General features: G+C 39.1%; 1 protein-coding gene across 2 annotated transcripts in view; it reads right to left on the bottom strand.

The window, feature by feature from the left end:
• Positions 1–19,178, bottom strand: part of TRPC6 (transient receptor potential cation channel subfamily C member 6) — a 72,530-nt gene extending 53,352 nt beyond the window's left edge. For both annotated transcript variants that reach the window (XM_085064488.1, XM_085064495.1), the window contains exon 1: positions 18,847–19,178. In XM_085064488.1, coding sequence (XP_084920614.1) covers positions 18,847–18,989 — 143 coding nt within the window. In that variant the 5' untranslated portion in view covers positions 18,990–19,178. The remainder of the gene's footprint in view (positions 1–18,846) is intronic.
• Positions 19,179–21,035: the final 1,857 nt, after the last annotated feature.

The raw sequence follows: 21,035 nt of genomic DNA, 5'->3' as shown, positions 1-21,035 counted from the left end.
CCATTTCAGCCCACACTGCTCTATGATTTGGTGACTCTATGATCATTTTAATACCATAGACAACTGCATTCCAGTATCCACCATTACAAAGGCAGCCTCCCTTTCCACACAGAAAATGAATAAATTAGTATATTTTGGAAACAGAGAAACATAAGAAATAGGAACTGTTTCTGAGAGACAATGTCCTTTGCAAATGATTGAATATGGACCAAATCATCACCAGCAAATGTGTGGTAATAAATTATTAAAAGTCAAGAAAAGAGCTCTTGAGAAAAGATTGGAGGAACTGGGTTGTTTATTCTTCATCTGAAAAGACCTCCACTATACAAAAAAAATTCAGATATATAATGCTTCAAAGACCAAAGTGAAAACTATTTCCTTGCTCTAAGCAAGGAGTTACATCACAAAAAACTATAGCAGTAAAGCATTTAGAAACCAGAATTCAACACCCTATTATCTTCCACCAAAGCAACTTCTTCAATGACAACAATATTTCCTAACTTAACAAATAAATTCCCATATGACATTATATCAAATGCATTATTGAGTTCTGGTACATTAAGTCTATTGTCCTTCTTATTAATACACAATCTTGCAATAGATGGCAAAAATTTCATTTTTTCGTATTACTCTTTCCTTCAGTTTTCTGTCTACAAGTTTGTGTTCTGTTCTTAAAACTGGAATGTCAAAGAAAATATTGTTTGCCTTTAGAAACTGCAAGCTCCCGTTATCCTTTGAAAAAATTATTTTGATATTTTCCACATTTCTTTTATAACATATTTTGAATCAATTCTACAAACATGGAATTTCATTTTAAGAGACAGATATCTAATTCTTGCTCTGAGTGTCTATCTGATGAAATGTGGCTTATTTTTTACTGATCATATTTTGTAATTGCCTGCTTACTGAGTGTATTTAGGATGCTCAAGCTTGTTTGAAGGTGAAAGAGCTTCTAGTTTTAATGGGCTTTAACTGGTGATCTACATGATCCTTTGACACTTCAATACTCACATGTGACCATGTTACAGAGCCTTCCTATTGTGAATTATTGTGTCAACTGAGATGATGCCTTCAGGCTCTAAACAGGCATTTTGGTCATAATGAAATGTACATTTTAGAGCTAAGAAAGCATGGATAATAATCTGCTTCACTAAACTTACCCTAGGACAAGGATGTCAAAGAGTATGCATTTGCCAAAAACTGAAAACCTTCACCTATTACAGAAAAACAAATCATGATCTCTATCTAGTTCAGAAACCACCAAAATCAAAATTAGATCAACTCTAAGTATAGGAGTCCCTAATGAAAGCTCCCAGCCTGCAAGTGTACTATATATCTTGAGATGTAACTACAAAATTGAGAAAGTTTCAGTGTTTTTCAGGCTTGAAGGTCACCATTAAACTTCCTTGAAGTTATCATACTTGTAACTGGAAAAATATAGCTACATGAGTACTGAGTTGCTGACAGGCTAGTACTTTTTCAGATTCAGAATAAATTTTGACAGAATGCACATAAAAACATTCTGCCATGATCATCCACAAGCAACTTTATCAAAGCTTGAAACTCACATTAGGAAATGCATTTGAAAGTCACAAAATCAGAAATCTTTTAAATCTAGTGTCAGATACAAATAATCAAAGACATTTATTTTCACAGTAGTTATAGCTGCCCATGCAGTAAGTTCATCATTCCATGAATGGTGTTACAAAATGAACATCCATAATTAGAAAAACTAATCTTCTTAATCTTAAAATAAATTTACTATTTGGAGGTCTTTCAATGTATGAAAAAATGGCTTTTTAAAGTTCATAATAAGTTGGCCTTCAAATAAAGTATTTCACAGTGTTGTCCATCTATATAAACTTTGTACAAACACTGCTCCCTTCCCACAGTCGATGCCATAAATAAGGTGAATGCCATCTCCAGATGGTGCAAGCTGTTATTAAACCACTGATTTATTCCCAGTTATGTTGACATGCATAAATTTCCCATTATCACTATAATATTTACATGTGTCTCACTTAATGATTACATCATCTGTATCATCATACTACAGAATTGTTTTTGTAAATTGATGGGAACCCCAAAGATAAACATAAAGAGGCCTGAACTGTCATTAAAGGCAGTGGATGACAGTAAAGCTATTTTTTATAGTTTTGCAAATTAGAAATCATCCAGTCATACTTAACTACTAAAAATGCTAATTGTTAAGGTTCTGAAATCAAAACACAACACCCCTTACATGACACACACAAAATGCAGTTTAATCAGTAAGAATGTAAGTCATCCAGGTAATTGAGAATCCACACAGCCTGCACAAGGAAAATCCAACCAGTAAATATCTGGAGAAGTGCAGGAAACGGAGTACAATTTTATAACTGGAAAGGAAAGTATTACATAAGTTCAGCAATACCCAGCCAAATACAGCTCACCTGCAATAAACAAACTGCAGAGATGGGAGATTGATAAACTAAGGTGAAAGTCACCTCTCTATAAAATACAAGTTTCCAGGCCACTGCAGGAGAGCTATAGAACTTCAGCAGTGCTCTTCCCATGTTCACTGTCATCTCTAAGAATATGTGAAGTTCTGGCAGTAGATATTTCAACAGTTTGTCTAAAGCCAATATACACTCTGTGTTTTTAAAGACTTTCTCAGCTACATCTAGGTTTGGTTTTTAGTGTGCAAGTCCTGCCATTTGCTGTTTGAAATTGATTGAGTGGCCAACTTTTCCCTGTAGTCAGCAGCCCTTATTTTCAATTTCTAGTTCTTCAACCAGGCATGAAACGTGATTCTCAGCACTGACTCTGCTCTGAGTTAACACCACTACTCAGTGCTGACATGTTTAAATCATCTCAGGTGGCAAAAAGAAAGCACCAGTGTTAAATTAATTCTCATTCTAATGCTTTACAGTCAATAAAACCTCTGAGGATATAAAAGTCCTACTACTCATCTATGCCAAGCCATCTATCAATCTTTATTAATGCAAATCAACTTGTGTTTTTAACCCCTTTAAATCTGCAAAACTGACAAGTGCATTAAAGCCTTATAACATGCTTTATAAAATCCACATACAGAAACAGATAAGCTCAATATATGTATAATACTTCCATGCCTACTCATCCTTCTATCAAATCATATGAATACTGTTAACAAATGTTAAATGCCAGAACAAAATTTTTATGTCTTTCAAAATTCCTCACTCATATTATTATCAACTCCATTAAATGACTCATAAATACTCAATTAAATGCTACAGAAAATTTAACTTATTGCTTCCAAATGTCATAAATCATCAAAATAATTAAAATAGTTTAGAAGCACAGAATGACAGAATCATTCAGGAGTGTGATACAATATACATACTAGGAAAATTAAATAATTCAATATATTTAAATCTCTGTTTTTCTTTAAGGTCTGTACAATGGAAATAGTACACATGTGAAACTAGAAAAAATATTTTTGTAGAAGCATAGGAGTAGTAAAATCTTGGAACATTAATTTAGTAAAATATCATTCAGTAAAATAATATTTAGTAAAATATCATTTCCTTTTCTATAACTAAAGTCTAAGTTCATAAAAGAAGTTTGGTGCTTTTCACTTAAGTTGCGTTAAAACCATTAAGTCTTAATCATGGGTTCAAGAGCTTTCTGAATTGGAGGGGTCTTAAGGTTGAATATATATTTATGGATAGGCTTAGATAATTTACATTTTCATATTACTTCCACTGCTCCCTCCACACCTTTTGTGTACAATGAATTCAAAAGCTTTCAGAATTGCAACTAAGCACAGAGAATCCCATTGTCAAAAAAACAAAGTTATCAAGGCCTTGTAGTCCTCCCATTTTTAAGCCACTAACAATGATTCTTTCGTGCATTCCTGGCTGTAAATTAACAACTATTCTCCTTGAATGGAACTCCTATACTCAAAGAGCCTCAGAAAGGACATCAGCTTCTGTAACACTGCTTGCTTGCTTCCCAAGTCTGCAATTTTGCCTCCCCAGACAAAAAAATCACTCTGTTTGGCAGCTGTGATTAAGCCAAATGAAGAAAATGGGCAAACCAAAAGAAGAAATGTGGCACTCTCCATCTTAATATTCCCATTCTAAGCTACTGTTGCTTTTGTCAAAACAGGTTCTATGACAATCTGCTGAATTGCTGTATCCTCAGTGCTGCAGTCCCATGTTTACTACATTACCCTTGAAAAAGTACACAAGCTACATCCTGTGCTTCAGTTCTCAGCCTCTTCAGCAAATTCTTATTTTTCAATATTTAAACAATATTTAATTGCTTTCCTTATTAATGTCATGATCTACCAGCAGCAGGTGAGCCTCATAGAGCACTTTTTCTTTTCATGACATCCTGTGGCGTTGTACAGATAACAACTTGTTTTCAGGAACTGCAAAAAACTATGAAATGATCAGACAGCATGCACTGAAACAGAGGAATTAAAAGTGATTTCAGGCTTGCAAACAAGACTTCCACCCCCCCCACACCCCCATGACAATACTTGCTAGCATGTGCTTTTCCCTCCCAACTTCATGCACCTGGCCATCAGAAAAACATGAGAACCTTTTTGTCTTTCCAGACTGCAACAAATTTAAACTCCAGCAATAAATATTTGTGTCTCCAGCTCTGTAAGACCTTGTTTGAAAATGCCACATCTTACTCAACTGCTTTGCTTATGTTTGCAGTCACTTGCCAAATGCTAGAGCACAGCACTTCACATTATTGCAATTACAAAGGGTGCTTGGGAGCTGGGAAGACTTTCTGCTCCAGCTCTTCCACAGCCTTGTATTTAAAAGGTCTGATGCTACACATGCTGATTCCCCCTAAACTCATGCTCAAGCTGTCCAAGCCTCTAAACAATGTCAACTGGCATTTAAAAGATATGGATGGGCATGTGGTGGCTAACATGACACTGCACACCGAAAACAGATTAAATAGCTCTGTACGTTCAAGGTGCACCCCACAAGTCTGGCTACCTGTGGGACAGAGACATGACCCTATTTTTTATGTACCTGTGGGACAGAGACATGATCCTATCTTCTCCCTGTCCCTCTCTGCATTTTGGGTATCCCTACTGAAGGATATCCAGCCAGCAGTGCCATGCATTTCCTTAGCTCAGAAGCTGCAAGGCCCCTTTGGGGTAACATGTGATGGGGACGGAGAAGGAATTCCTAACTGCCTTTACACAATTCATACCACATAAGGTCCAGAGACAAGCCACTCACGTAGCTTTGGGCAGATGAGGAGGAACATGACAATATAGTGACAGGATGACAACACAAGCTGGTGTTGGCATTGTAAAGAGTTCTCCTGAGCTCTCTCTGCCTGGATCATTCAATGACAGAAAGCAATTTCCTTTAATTCCATTTAATGCCACTTATTTTCAAAAAGGGAAAGAAGGGGAACATGTATGAGCATATGCATACATTATATACATGTCTATAAAAGGAAAGAAAATTAACATGTATCACACAGTACAGATTATAGAGCTTATCCTAGACACTGAATGTATCTAAATCCAACTGCAATACAGCAATCCAGGAACTGCATGGGGGAATTCAAGCACAGGCTGAAACGCTGAACAGAATTCTGACCAAACTCACAACTCATTTTCTTCCTCTTCCCTGTTCTTCTACAGGTATGAATTACTTCTGGCATGAGTCAGACACAGTTTTCACTGTTATCTTTAGCACAGTTTATTTTACAGTTGTAGTTACAGACAACAGGGTGTGCTATCAGCAAAAAAGGTCAGAGAAACACAAAAATCATCTCAAACAGGAGAGACAGAGTTGATTAGAAAAAGAATGATAAAAGTAATGTAAAATACCTTAAGAAAACAGCAGTTCAGCTAGCTGCTTTCTCAGCTACTTGGTCAGAGAAATGCTGCCACAGGTAAGTAGTCTAAATATATTACTTCCCTTTTATTTTTATAAATCTTTATTAATTTTAGCTAGTCACATCTTTTTATTGCTTGTTCTAAACCAAGACTTCTGGGCATCTTTTAAGAAACACGTGCACAAGAGCCTCAGTAAAATTGCTCTTAAGCTCTGTGCTTGTTCTTGTAGCACAGAGTTTACAACAAAACCCCATCAAAAGTTGCTAAGTATGAATTCTAGTCCGGAAACAATGTGGCAACTAAGATTACTCAAATATTTCCACATACAATGCAAGTAAAGACAGAAAAGAGTGGAACAAAATGAAAAAAACCATTAACTGAAAGGGGGGAAATACACCTACATGGTTTATCCATAAAGCCCCCAGTGTATGACAAAAAACAGTGAGTCTGTAACAGGGCTATGGCAGATCAAAATGCCCTCCAGTCAGCAGTGAACCAGGAATAAATTATGCTTCAATCACATTTGTTGCTTCTGCTTTGTAACCAAAACCTGAGTATTTCTTTTACCCTCAGGAGATCTATTCAGTCTCTATTTCTTGAAAATCTGAATACTAATATCAAATGTAGCCGAAGTCTAGAACTGCAGATATGAAATATAACAACCCTGAGATCTCATCAAATTCCTAGGTATAGTCTCCACATTCAGAATTTTTCATGCTGAAGTATTATTCAGAGCATATTCCTTTCCATTTCAGATGCCATTCTTTCTTATAAACATAGTATCTTTCGAGATACTCTCCTTTGTGTATCTCTCACTGATCTTGACCTGTCATAGGTGAGGGCTCAGAAGAAAACAGCCAATAAAATAAGGATGGGAGAAAAATACAGATTTTAACATCACAGATCCTCCATGCTGAATACGTCTCATGATTGCAGGAGAACTACGATAACATGGTAAGTTATGAGGGGATGAAATTGTGGATAAAAGGGACTGGATATGAAATGAAAGCCATGTAAACAATTGATTAGGAAAGTGACAACCAACAACCTCAGGGTTACTCAGAGTACAGGAAAAAGTACTGAAGATCTTTCAAATGTCTGAAAAGAGCAATAGGTAAACCTACTGGAATGAGATGATTACAGCTGAGTGACAGAACTCCCTTCTGCAGAAGAGCATGGACATTTTCTGCTTGGCACCTGAGGAAGAACGAACAGCTTTGCAAAAAAAGCAGAAGAAAGTGTAACTATACTAAAGATAGTAATAACCCTAGAGAGAATTGTGTTTCAAATAACACAGATATGCAATAATATAGCAAATACAATTGAAAAAAGGTAATGGGTAACATTATTCTAGGAGTCACATTTGACTGATTCAGGAACTTAACACTCTTAATCCATTTCCTCTCTTATTATGCTCAGTATACACTAAAATGTATCCATCACTTAATGTGAATCTTGGTCTGACCATGTATTTATACAAAATTAACATTTCACTGAAAAACTGCATTTATAACTCAGCCAATGATGAAAGGCTGACACTGTAACAACTTCAGAGGGAACACTAGGTCTAAACAAGCTTTTCCTTCTAAGATAAAGATTTGCACAATATACAATGTTCATGTTCATGAGACCATTTCTTTTATAAACTCTATTTGTGGGAAAATAATGGAGTGTGTCTATTGATACTCCTCCTGCAATTATGTTATGAATAAGCCATTTTCATTATGTAAATGTGATGTACTTCTAATTAAAGAATCCATGCAATATCATTAATTTTACCTTAACACACACACACAAATACCAATAAAAATTGTAGTAGTATAACTTCAGGATAAAGAAGAGTTCCTGCAGAAGAGCTTAGCATTTCAGTGTGTACTTACATAAAAGGGAAAACAATGCAAAAAAGGAATTACTTTGGTTTACTTCTAATATCTGTAATTACTGCTATTGAGATTAATTACTTTATAAGAATAAAGAAACAAAGATGATATTTATTGTTCCCTGCTAGGCACAAATAAAGTACTTAGTGACATGACCTCAGTGACACTTTTAGTGAAAACAGAATTGGTGGCAAGTCACACATGCAATTCCAGCAGGAAAAGATCATTTGTCTTTCTCAGATCTGAGATGTAATGGGGATTGCTGCACACAGTACAATGTAAAAGAGAGATGTGATCAGATTTGACAGATCAAAGGCATAGAATGAGACTTTTAACAGCTACTGTTACTTCATAACTGCAGAATATTTTCCTGTGACATTTGCAAAAATTGCCACTCAAAAGAGATTAAAAGGCCCTGGCCTCCACTGAACACCATGTTGCCTTTGATCCCACAGAATAGAAGAAATCCATGAGCTAGCTAGTTATATGACAACATTATTACCTGTTGTTGCTGTCCAGTTAGGTAATAACAATAGAATAGCATAGGGAGGCTTCTACAATCACTTGACAAAGACTATTCCTATAGCTAAAATGAAATTAAGAGGTTTGCTTCCACAGGGGAAAAAAAGTTTTAAAAAAGAGAAAACCTTGAGACTTTTATCTTCAAGAGAAAACACAGGGAACAGACAGAAAAACAGTTCCACCTTGTTAATATTTTCCTGGCAAGTAGCAGTTGTGGATTGAGATTTCTGTTCTTCTTGAGTTGAAACAGGTCTTGCAACTTGTTCTTTGACACCCCATGAACCTACCTTACTGCTAAATAATTCACTACGGTGAAATAGAGAGATGAGAAATTTTCCTAAGGGTTATGTATGCAAACTGTTACATTTATTCAAACTGACAGATTTTGGAGCACTGACATTTGGGTGCCATGGTAAATACCAACCAAAACCAGTTTTCACGTGTCTCTACTTATTATCAAACTATACTGGGTTTGCAATATTCTCCAGAGAAGAACTGTAATTTAATTAATTTTTTTTTTGTAGTTAAATAGTGTTAAGTGATAAAGAATGATTATTCTAATATCTAGACAATCCCGTGAATCTCAGAGTAACAATGCACAGCATTTTTTAGCTTGAAATTGCACGGACATTAGCAGAGCTCAGACCCATACAGGAGCAGTTCTTTGGGATGGAACAAAACTCTTCCACTGGAGAAATAAGCTACACCCAGAGAAATAAGAATTAAAGCGGTCTTTTCACTAATTTTGTGGTGTATACACAGGTTCTGAAAATCAAAAACTTTCATCAGGAAATCTTCTTGCTTGTCCAACTGTCTAACTTCACTCACCAGATTTTAACCAGATACATTAAAATGAAGGGGAGAAGGGGAGGCTCTACTGCCTGAATCCAAACTTCCAAATTGTAGAGGAGAAGAAAGCATTCCTATGGTTGCTTTGTAACTGATCTGAAATGTATGACTTTCCTTACTTCCACAGCACATTTCGCTACATTTTCCTGCTGAAGGGAGACAGAACTGTAGTTTTGGTCACAGCTGCTTTGCCTGGGCTGGTCTTTTGAGAGAACATCATGAGTTGAACACCAAAAAGCAGATATTCTCTGAGCACTGCTGACTGCCAAGGGAGTCAAGTCACATATGCAGTACAGGAAAGAGTTCAGCAGAAAGCTGGAACTGTCCTTTCTACAGCCATCCACGGGGAGAACTCAAAAGCAGTTAATATTAAATCAACCCATGCATGATTTATGGTGGCTCCAACAAGCCAAATGCAAACATTCTTATTTCAGACATACTGAAACACTTTCGATCAAAAAGGGAATGGTGAGTACTTCTGAGAACAGTGCTGTCAAGACTTATTTGGAAAAAAAGAATGAAAGAGGAATTTTTTTAACCACGAAAACAGATACAAACCAAATAACATTCCACATGAACAGAAATTCCAAACATACTCAGCTTTCATTTTTACACAGGACTTGGGAAAATGGAAACACAGCCTTCATCTATATTCTCTATTGGAACATGAAACTGTTCTGTTTTGCCAAGCATACAAGGTGACATCCCAGAAGAGAGGGGGAAGGAAGAAAACACAAAACATGCCCTTTCAGAGTTTTACTTACAATTTTTGTTTACTTAGAAATTGGATTTTTTCCTCATGATCCTCCTGTAAGTGTTATGCTATGTACTGTCTGGAGCAGCAGTTAAGTGCAGCAGCAGTAAGTGCAAAAGTGTGAGGAACAGAGAGTCATATTCTCATGCAGCAATAATGTCCAGGATATAAAGTTAGTCTAGTCAACATATCATTTTTGTAGATGCTGGACATGAAAAGTGTCATGAAAATGGCTTCACTATCCCTCTCCCCCACTCTGTAATGTCCAGTTCCAGTGCATGAGAATATACAGCAGCTTCATCTGTCTTTGCTGCTTTCTGGAAATGGCCTTGAATTTTTAGGAAGATGTTGATTGATGACTAGAGACAGGTGGAAAAAAATGGCATTCTTATTTTGTACATCTATAAATTTTACATTCCTTTTAAACATCCCTTCCAGTTACATTATTTTTGACAGATTATTCCAGACATAGAAATTAGTCAGAAATTACATCTCACTCAAAAAAGACACTTTGCAGCTGCATCTGTCATATAATTCTGATTCCCCAAAACTGTCCTCATGTCTCTAAATACATACAGGAACTGCATGTACAGGAACATGCCCCTGTAGTGAGTCTACTTCCCCTCCTCCTCAATGTGTACTTCCATGCCTCTCTGTCCCCCTGGAGATATCAAGACCTGTATGCAGGAAGTAAGAAGTCTTGTCATAGAGGTTGAAAAAGGCACACAGATACCCAGCAGGGCTGCTACTTGCACCTTCTTCACTGATCGCTGGAGTCATGTCACCAACCCTGCACAAAGCCAGTTCAACCACAAAGGATATCCTTTCTCTCTAAGGCATTATCAATGTTTTCACTAATAACTAGGGAAATTTCTGCAGCTTTTTAGATTTGATGTAAAATTAGTAACATAGAAACCTCAGGTCATGAAAGATCCTCAGACAGCTTTGTAAGATGAGAGGCATTATCTTTGCTGTCTCTGTAAACCCCTGCCTAGATTATTTTAAGTTTCTCTTCCTGTTATGAATTAAATGCTGTTGTTGGTTCTAGGATGGAAGAGGCTGTGGGGTAAGAAATCCTAGTGTATATTCGGTAAGATCATTATTATTTTATCATACAAAGAATTCCTGAAATTTCACTATCCCATCAGTTGCTGTTTACCTACAAATGTGCTCACATGAGATGTTGCTGAATGATTAAATCCCTTTCTGATTTAAACCTCTGAAATTCTTTTCTGAAGAAAAGCAGAGAACAATAATTTCTCCAGCTTTGTACCATATTCAGCATTCATTCTGCAGACCTTCTGGAGACACTGCTGTTGCTGACTTTTTTGTTAGAAGTGCTCTACAAAATGCTTCAAATTATATAGACTGTATCTCCAGAAACTTAAGTTCTTCTCCTCTCTTAACATTTGGTTGTTTTATCTGTTGCTTAGATGTCAGTTCAAGATATTGCTATTTTTGCTCCACCATATCTGCCATGTTTGAATAAGCACCACCAGTATAGCCCACATGTAACTTTTGAGAACTCCTCTCCCACATATCCCCAAATAAAGCTCTGTAACCTTTCAGTTACCATTTCAAAATATTTTTGTAGGTAATATACTTGGATCACTGTAGTCTCACTGTAATTAACTATAAATTAATAAATCCAGATGGATAAAACCCCAAAGAAACATAACTTCAACTCATGTACAAGACAATAACCTTAGCAAGTACAGATAATATACTAGCAATTCCTAGTACATGTTTCTTTCATTAGGAAATATTTTAAAACACTTGAAAATTGAAAGTAATTTAAAATTATCTTAAGGAAGAAAAGCATAAAGCTAAAGATTAGCAGAGTGGAATTAAATTAGTATAGAAAATCAATTACTGCATTGAAAAACAGAAAGAAAAATTAGTTTTTAATTTGCTATTGTGAAAAACAGTTGCTTAGGAACAATTCTCATTGAAGTTTACTGTGTTTCCTTAAAGAATTACCAAGAAAAAAAAATCAGCAATACAATGGTTCTGATCCCACGTAAGTCACCAAATGTGGTTAGAAACTTGTGACCGTAAACAATGGCACATACTGCAAATTATTAGAAAAAAGCCTAAATTCCGCTATTTTAACCAATATCTGGATTCTCCACGGCACTAAACTATCTGTGTGCTGAGACTTGCAAGTTAAGTCATATTTCTCTCTCAAACTCAGCTGTTTGGTTTGGGATGGATGCAGGAATGCACTGCTGGGTGATCAGACATCCCTGACACCATCCCCACCACAAGTGAGTCTGCTAGACGTGACTTGGTGTGTGCACAGGGCAGGAAAGGCACTTTCCCACAGCACAATTAGCAAAATAATGGTAATTGTGGCATTCATTGCACAGGTCTCAACAGCACAGACCTTCCAAGCTTCTCGAGACCAGTTTCCAAAGCATCCTCCCACAAGCTGCACCTCATTTAAAAGTATTTCCTAGATTCACACTGATGGTACCATTGTTACCTTTTCCTGTGACCTGCCAGGTGCTTTAGAGGTGCTTGCCTGATGCAATCCATGATTTAAAGCATTGCTGCTGTAGGAACTGCTCTCTCTGCTGCCAAGCACACAGCAGCTAGAAGGCTGACAGCTGGACTGTGTGCAACATGCCTGTTTGCAGTGCAAACCAAGAGCTTTACACAAAGCTCCAAGTTTTGGGCTATTGCTACTTGGCAGGCCTAGGACATGCACACAGAATAGGGCTGACAAAATTTATCAGTCTGGCCTGGCTACCTGCTCCAAATAAGGAGAAGGAAGTCATGACTAGAAAAGCCAAAACATGTTGACAGCAGGCAAACATCTTGCAGAAGGAAAACACAAATTACTCCTCAAAGAGAATCTTCCCCCTTGAAAAGCTTCTAAGCAGTTAGCCATCAATCCCAAAGTCAGTCAATGTGCACAATAGGAGAAATCCAGGCTCAGCCAGGAGGAAAATCAGCACAGCCAAGTGTTCCTCTGGACTAAAACCAGTGCTGACAGAAGACAACAGGAGGCAACAGACCAGCTCTGAATCCACCCCTTCAGTCTGCTGGGCCCTTAACTATTTTCTATAAGCTGATGTGACATGCAGATAGTGATAAAACAAGAGGGAATGGCTGTAAACTAAAACAGGAGAGATTTAGATTAGCTGTTAGGAATAAATTCTTTACCCAGAGGGCACTGAGGCAATTAGAACAGGTTGCCCAGAGAAGTTGTGGATGACTGATGTCTGGAAGTGCCCAATGCCAGACTTGGATGGGCACTGAGCAACCTGATCTAGTGGGTGGCATCCCTGACCACGCCAGGGGCATTGGGATTAGATGATCTTTAAGGTCTCGCCCAAGCCAACTCCCTTTATGATTATGTAACAAAGCACAAATCTTCATGAAAATCCTCCAGTTGGAATACTCTGCAAAATTTTAAGTGCTGCAGCAGCACCAGACTTTGTAGTCTGTATTCTGTTTTCTGTGGATAAACGATGCTGTTTTGGTTTATGATCATTCTTTCTGCCTTCATGGAAACACCTCACAGATGCCAGATATCTTTTAAAATATCCTCAGCTCTTTATTCTCTTCACTAAGGTAAATACTGACATCAAACCCTGTGTTTAATTAATTTTTAAGACCAAAAAAGAACTCCAGTCATGCTCTTCTGACCTAGCAGTGGGCAAGGTTGGTTTTGCTTTTAATTAATTATTTATAAAGAAGAGCAGTGGTATGACTAAGACCACTACTGAAGGAATGTTGAAGAGGTGAGCATCACATCTGCTTCTTCATGGTTCACTTTTAGTATTATTATTTGTCATTTTTTATTTCATCACTACAATTCCATGTTAAAAAGTGGCTCACCCACAACAAAGCTTTTACTCAGCAAATCCACATCTACAACACTGATATTTTATTCATATGAATAATTTTTGTTAAACAAAAGGGAACTACACTCAACTCTTCCAGAGAACAAGCTATCTGCCCTTCCCACATAGCTTTGAGAACACACCTAAAAATGATAATATTTGATATGCCATTATTTCACTTATTCAGTGTTCTTGTAGTAAATCTCACATTTTATTCTTAGTGCCGAAGCTTGCTCTTTTTTTTTTCCAATATTGACAAACATTTAAACATATTAGACTGGGAGTTAAAATAGAGCTGGGCTGACAATTGCACTGCTGATATGAAAAAGTGCATTTGTATAGAAATGGATATGGAAAATAAACCCAGACTTTAGTCAGTCACCTTCACATTATATTCCACACATTTTATTTCACTAAAAATAGTATACTTGATTGTGTATGTCAGTGCTAAACAAATAATAACCATTCTACTGCAAGAAAAAACTGTTAATCCATTCCAGAGAAAACTGCCTGTCATTTAATTACCATTAAGCTTCCTGTCCACATTTAATTATCAAAACCTACATTTAAGTTCTGCTTACCAACATAAAACCTTTAAGCCTGCTGTTGAGCAGACTGTGTGTGTGAATGGCTACACTCACAAGTGCACAAACATGTATGCAAGACTCACTGTGTGTTCTTCAAGTTTAAGGCCTTCTGCTAAGTCATTGCTTTGCACTGCATAACAGCCCAGGGTATGTTACAAGTTACAAAGAATTCCATTATACAGTTTAACTGCCAAAATTTTCTTTTGCTCATGTTTGTGGAGCTGGAAAGTCTAACAGTTTCATGACGCAGACTCACCATGCCAAATCACCTTTATTTGGAGATACCAATATTGGCAGGAGTTCTTCAAGTAGCCAGTTATTATAACTTTCAGCTTCTCTGGTGGCTAATGCTGCTGGGAGAGTGTTTGACAAACAGCATGCTGGTTATTAACATTTACATTGAAAAGTGTGCCACATACATCCCACACATTTCTGAATCACTACTCCACCTTCCTCATGCAATTTTAACCAATTACTTGTATTTTCATGGAAATCTTCCAGTTTTATAAAATTAGGTCCCACAGGGAGGTGACTTTCATTTGTTTGATAACTACGTGAGAGTTAGGGTATAAATAAACTTTTAAATATATTGCAATGGCTCAAGCAAAATGATTACGAAGTATTAGCATAGGAAACTGTTTGGGTACTGTAGCTGACCAAAGAAGCTCACTGTTAAATTAGTGAGTGTACACAGTGAATACAAAAGTGCCTAACCAAACCCAAGAAATCCCACCAGCCTTCATTAAAAATGAACACATGAGAGGGAAAAAGCCCACCTAATATAAAATAAATTAAGATATGCGGAACATTGAAAGTGAAGCATTCTCTTCTACCTACTTGCAGGATATGCAGAGCAAACTAGAAGCTGGCTTTTCTGGGGCTTGGTAACAGTGGTGTTGCCCTTTTACTCAAGACCTCAGGGAGTACATTGAGTCACCCAGAATATGAAAGATTCAGACATGATTTTCTTTTTCCAGTGCCCAGCATGAAGAAGATCCATCAAACCTAAATCACATGAAGATCTGTGCATTTGTTCCATACACTAGGCTGTGTATAAATATGTAAAAGGAAATTATATATATATATAAGCAAATTACCCCCCTCCACACCAACACTTCTACCTTTTTGATCTCAACAAAACTATTGCAACATATTTTCAGAAGACACAGCATCTCATCGAAGAGGCTGACAATCTGAAACACAGCTGCCACATTGTGCAGTACTCCCTGAAGAGATTATGTCTAATGAAGAGTCTGGAAAATAATTTTACAGGTCATTTCAAGCAAGACAGTTGAGACTAGAGATAAAAATTATGTTATGTCAATGGCAGAAACTGTTATATTGCAGTCAGGAAATAAATCATTAAACATATTATTTAGAATGGGTTTTAAAATATGTATTAGGTTTGGTGATTCCAAGAAACATTTGATTGGAAAACCACAAAAGTTGAGGAACAGTCTATGCCTCCAGGCAGTTATGCACAACAGAACCCTTTCCCCCCCTGTTTTCATCTGATAATTGGTGTGCTTCATTTAATTTAAAACTGACATTTTAATACCCAATTATCCCTCCTCGTGTGTATAAGAAAATGTATCTTTTTCACAGTGCAAAATATTTCAAAGTATAAATAAGCAGTATAACCAGATGTCTGACCATATTAGTGTCTTCTCACTAGCTTAGTACACCGACAATCTGTCCTTCAATAACATTTTTTCAGCAGAGAAGTTTACATGCAAGTGCTATCACTTCCAAATCCTATAGCACTTCAGAGCCCAGATCTGGGGTTGGACATTAAAATGCTCTTTCCATCCTGTTTTAAACCTCAAAACTGGGCTCTTTGCCAATGACATACTTGCAAAGGAGGTAAAACCCCCAACATATACATATTTTTGTATTCCAGGAATCAATCTTCTGATATGTATGTTGCAATGTATTTCTTGACATATAAGGGGCAAGACTTAATGACTAGATGGAAGAGGACTACCAGAAAGAAAGTTCATATAATTTCTGACACATAACTATTAAAATCTTTAAAAGTAGCCTCATCTTTTGGAAGTCATTTATTTACAGATTCTACAGTTTACCCAAATTGTGGTTCTCCTACCTAAGGTTCTGAATTCAAGAGAAAAGTAAGATTTTTCAGAAAAAATTACATTAGATTTTTTTTTTAAACATCATACCACATATAAAGGTAAAAACCTTTTATCCACTGCCAAAAGACTATGTGACCCTACTTGGCACAGCCGATGAGCTCAAGGTACCTTCTAGAAATCTTTTTTGCAATAAAGGTAGCAGCTATCTTGGATACAATAAAGCTGTTCTCCAGAAAGAGGAGCTAAAATACAGGAAATAGATCTCTGTAAATGGTTTGTGTTTTTCTTATTATCCAGAAACTACAGCACTAAATGGCAGTCACAAAACAACACATGAAAAGCACGTTCTACAAACAAACATACACAGTATCATCAGCACTAGCACTAAATCACCACTTGAGAAAAAGTATTCCTTAGTGTCAAGCTACTTTTCAAGCAATAGTCACATGCCATTTTGCACCAGTAAGCGTGTTACCCTCTCAAAAATGTTTAAAAGGAGGTAAAACTCAGCTTTCTTTGGACATCAGCTCAACTCTGCATTACTGTTCTCCATTAATCACCAAAATAACATCAGGAAATACCAATTTGAGGACAAAAAAAAAAGGCAGAGAAAAGCAATCTTTCTGCACGTAGATTGTAAAGAGTATAAAGATTCTATCCTAAACATGGCTTATCTTATTATTTATTAAATTCCTGGCCATATGAAGGCCCCTAGCAAAATTAATGACTTTTGGCTGAAAAGGCATATCTACAAAATGTACCTGAAATGTGATGCAGCTGGAATTGAGGCAGAAAAATTTGAAAACTGTGCTTGGTAATCACCATACCCTGGAGGAGCCTATTCAGTTACTTCATTCATTCCTGGCAGCCAAGGCAGTCCCAGCAGTGGCCACATGTAGGCATTGCCTAGGGATCTCTGTGAAGTGATACTTCTCCACATCCAGAGAAACACCAAAGGACAGCTTACCCACACCTAACATGCATGTAAAAAACAAGTCCTTGATAACTTCCTGTGGTTAGTGCTACCCTTACTCTGCAGAGCAACTCGATGAGGATGCAGGCTTTCCTAATGGCCACTGTGAGGTGATGAGAGGCAAACTCCACACTGGGAGTGTGCAGGACCAGGAGCTGCTAGCACAGGCTCTGTTTTCACTTCACTCCTGAAGGGAAAATATCAGCACCCCACTGACTTGCAGATTTTGTTTGGAGTGATGACTTGAAGCACTTATGCAAGATCTGTCCTCTCACAGCTGCACAACCATTCTGAATGAGTACGTGGCAAAAGTACTTCAGAATTGCCATATTAGTTCAAAGCTTTAGTCCACTAGTGAGGACCAAACTCTGAACGAATCATAAGGTTCTTTCTTCTGAACAGATTAATCAGACAGATGCATTCATATATTGTGAGATTGGGTTTAAGTCCAATGTGCAATAAAGTATGCTGTTACAGCGACGTGAGCATACTGAATTACTGATCCACAAAGACACTTAGGAACAGCAGTACAGCAGTAAATTCTGTAAACTCTGCTTGTTCTTAGCTGAGTTTATAAATATTCAAACACTGTGAGTGTTCCCAGTTTCATTGCTGTTATTCCTTTCCTCTATCCAGGTAGCTGTCAAGTGGCTGGTAGGTGGCTCACAGATAAAACAGCAAATATTAGGAGAGACTGATAACTGGAATTTAGCAGTTAAGCAATAAAATACAATTTGTACAAAAGAAAGTACACATCTGGTAATCACCTGAGATTTTAGGACTCATCTTACATTGCTTAATACCCATTTCCCCCCTCTGTTGGACAGCTTCTCCCCAGAAGCATTAACAAGTGGTAATTATAGTAGTCATGCTGACAGCACATAACCAGAGGGACACTGTCAACATTGAACGCCAATTGATGTGGATGTTAAGAAGTTGTGGCTCCTGGAACCTTTGTAATTTATATTCAGGTAATTTAGCTTTTATTGCATATGCTCTTACACTATGCTTTAAACGATAACTACCTGACAAAACTCACATAATGAAATTTCACGAGGCTACATGGCTTTGACAAAACGCAGTGATGAAAGGAGGATGGTTTTATGCACGCACCCGCAACGTGCACCCTCTCGGTGGGAGCAACCGATCGCAGGAGTTAAAATTTCTGTAATTACATTAAACCCATCAGGTAATGTCAGTTTTATGGACAACCGACGTCTCTCGCCGCGCTGTCCGCAGCTGAACCCAAGCCACCCTTGGCATCCCTTTCAGCGGGAAGGCACCACGGTCTGCCCACAGGAGACTGCCAGCCGGGCACGGCGGTGCCTTTCCAAGCACAGCCGGCCCGCCCCTCCCCCGGAGAGGCCGAGGGAAGCTGACATGTCCCCATGCAGTGACCCCCGCCCGCCCGCACCTGTCCCGCCACCGCCTCTCCGCACAGCGCCGAGCTCCGCGCACGGACCGAGGCACCCCCGGCGCGGCCGGCGGGACTCACACGGGGTAGAAGGCGTAGGGCGGCAGGGCGCTCTCCTCGCACAGCTCCGCGTCCAGCAGCAGGTAGTCCTGGCTGTCGTTCCGCCGGGCCCCGGGCGCCGGGGAGCTGCCCTTCCGCGGGGCGTAGGGCTGCGCCTGGCTCATGCTGTCCCGCGGCCGAGCTGCGGGGCGGCGCGGAGCTCCCTCGGGGCGCGGCGGGAGCGTTCACCTGTCCCCCGGCAGCGCCGCGGCCCCGCTGCTCGGCGCCCCGGCAGCGAGGGGTTCCCGGCAGCGGAGCCGCCGCCCGCAGGCGAGGCGCGGCTCGGAGCGGCTCGGAGCGGGGGCAGCAAAGTTTGCGGCGCGTCAGCTGGCGCGGCTGGCCCCGGCCGGAGGGAAGGGGCGGGAGCTGGGAGGGCGGCGGGCTCCGCTCGCCTCCCCCGGGGCTCCGGTGCCCCCTGCGCGCCTCCCCCGCCGGCTCGGCTGCCCGCAGCGCCCCGGGCTCCACGTCTCACCCGCGCCTGCGGAGCTCCGCGCCCCGAGCGGCACGGTGCGCTCCCGAGCCCGGCGGCGCTGCCCCGGGCAAAGGCCATGTCCCGCTGCCCGCCCCGCCGGGACCGGGACAGCCTCCGCCGCTGCTGCCCGCCCGGGCACGGCCCGCCGTGGGCTGAGGTGAATCCCGCCGAACGCTCCCGTGGGAATTCGGCGGGATCGGCGGTGCGGCTGGCGGGGGCTCCCCGCGGCTGGGGAGCGGAACTCTTGCTCGGATTTACTGTGGCTTGGGAGTACAGCCTGCGCTGCGCTTGTGCCCTCGTGTAAGTGGCCGAGGAAGAACATCGGGGGAAATGGATGCTAATCCAGTAAACCCAGAAAATCTGCAACTTTAAGTCTTCCCCAGAAACTGGAAAATTTCCTTGGAAATTCCACTTCCTTTTCAGGCTCTTTGCCTCTTTCTTCCATCTCTGAAACATTCTCTTACAAGAACTGTTCACCTGTTTCAAAGAAGAGCCAGTTTTTAATCACCTCTAATAATTTCAGATAAGAGCAGTGGCAAAATATCACAGCTAATAGTTAAAAAGGAAAAAACAAAACAACACAATGGTTTTGCAGTAATACCACTTTAGCAAAACTCAGTCTACTTGCATTTCTCGGTTCTGCTTCACTGGTAGCAATTTGATTATATTTTACAAATAAATAATTACAAACTTTTCTAGAAAAAAATGTATGTCACTGAAGAATTAACATCTGACCGTTAGGCATCTTTGACACTAAACATAGTGCTTACTATTTCATAGGGAATATTTAGAATTAAATGTTGTAAATGTATAGTTAAAAAATTAGTGCATCCAAATAAAATCACTCCCTCATTGCTGGCCATGTTCACATATTGAATTATTGCCAGTGTTTGTGTTGGAATACCACATAGCCTTGTACTCGTTAGCATGCACACCTTCCCCTGACTTGGTGATGTGCTGAGAAGATAACTGGACAAACCCCAGCACAGTCATTCACAAAGCAGACTGACACTGCCCGTGCTCTCCAGCAGCCCTTGCCAGACCATGGTTTCAGTGACTGCCTGGGCCACTGGGATTCATTTCACCGACTGAAAATGCAAGAGGAAGAGGTGTGTAAAGAGATCTGCAGTTCGTTTATGTGGTCTTTAGAGGAGGTGTAGAAGTACCTGCAGTCAAATTTCTGAAATTTCTTTTGTCCTCCTAGCTATAGCTCTCAAAATTACACTCTAATGGGTTTTAGAAATCTTCCTTTCTTTGCAAGCCATTTTTTTTCTGGCAAAGAATATTTTATTTTAAGTAGGAAGTTTAGTACCATGTGTCTTTTATAGTTCTCCTGCTGATTCTTCTTTCATATTACTATAAAAACAGACAATACAAAGTTATGTGCAGGCTTTGCATTCGAGAAATATGCTGTTGATAATATCTCACATTTTTATTGAAAGAAAATTGTTTTCCAGAATACTTTGTGATGGGAGGAATTTTGATGTGTTCCTCTGCTCTTGTGCATAACCATTTCATTTTGTTTGTTCTACTCTGTTATGAAGATACAGTGCTTCTCCACTTAGTGGGTTTTTTTTAATATTCCTAAAATATTTGCAGTTATTTTTTATTTCAAGTGGTCTATTTTATATTAGACTGATGTTTCAAATCTTTTCTTCCAGGTATCTTTTTTTCCCCTTCCCTTCCCTTCCCTTCCCTT

This window comes from Lichenostomus cassidix, chromosome 1 (genome assembly GCF_008360975.1).
Source record: "Lichenostomus cassidix isolate B80296 chromosome 1, HeHo_3.0, whole genome shotgun sequence".
NCBI classification, from domain to species: Eukaryota; Metazoa; Chordata; class Aves; order Passeriformes; family Meliphagidae; genus Lichenostomus; species Lichenostomus cassidix.
Note: the sequence above shows the minus strand (reverse complement) of the source record. Positions and strands in the feature narration are given on the sequence as shown.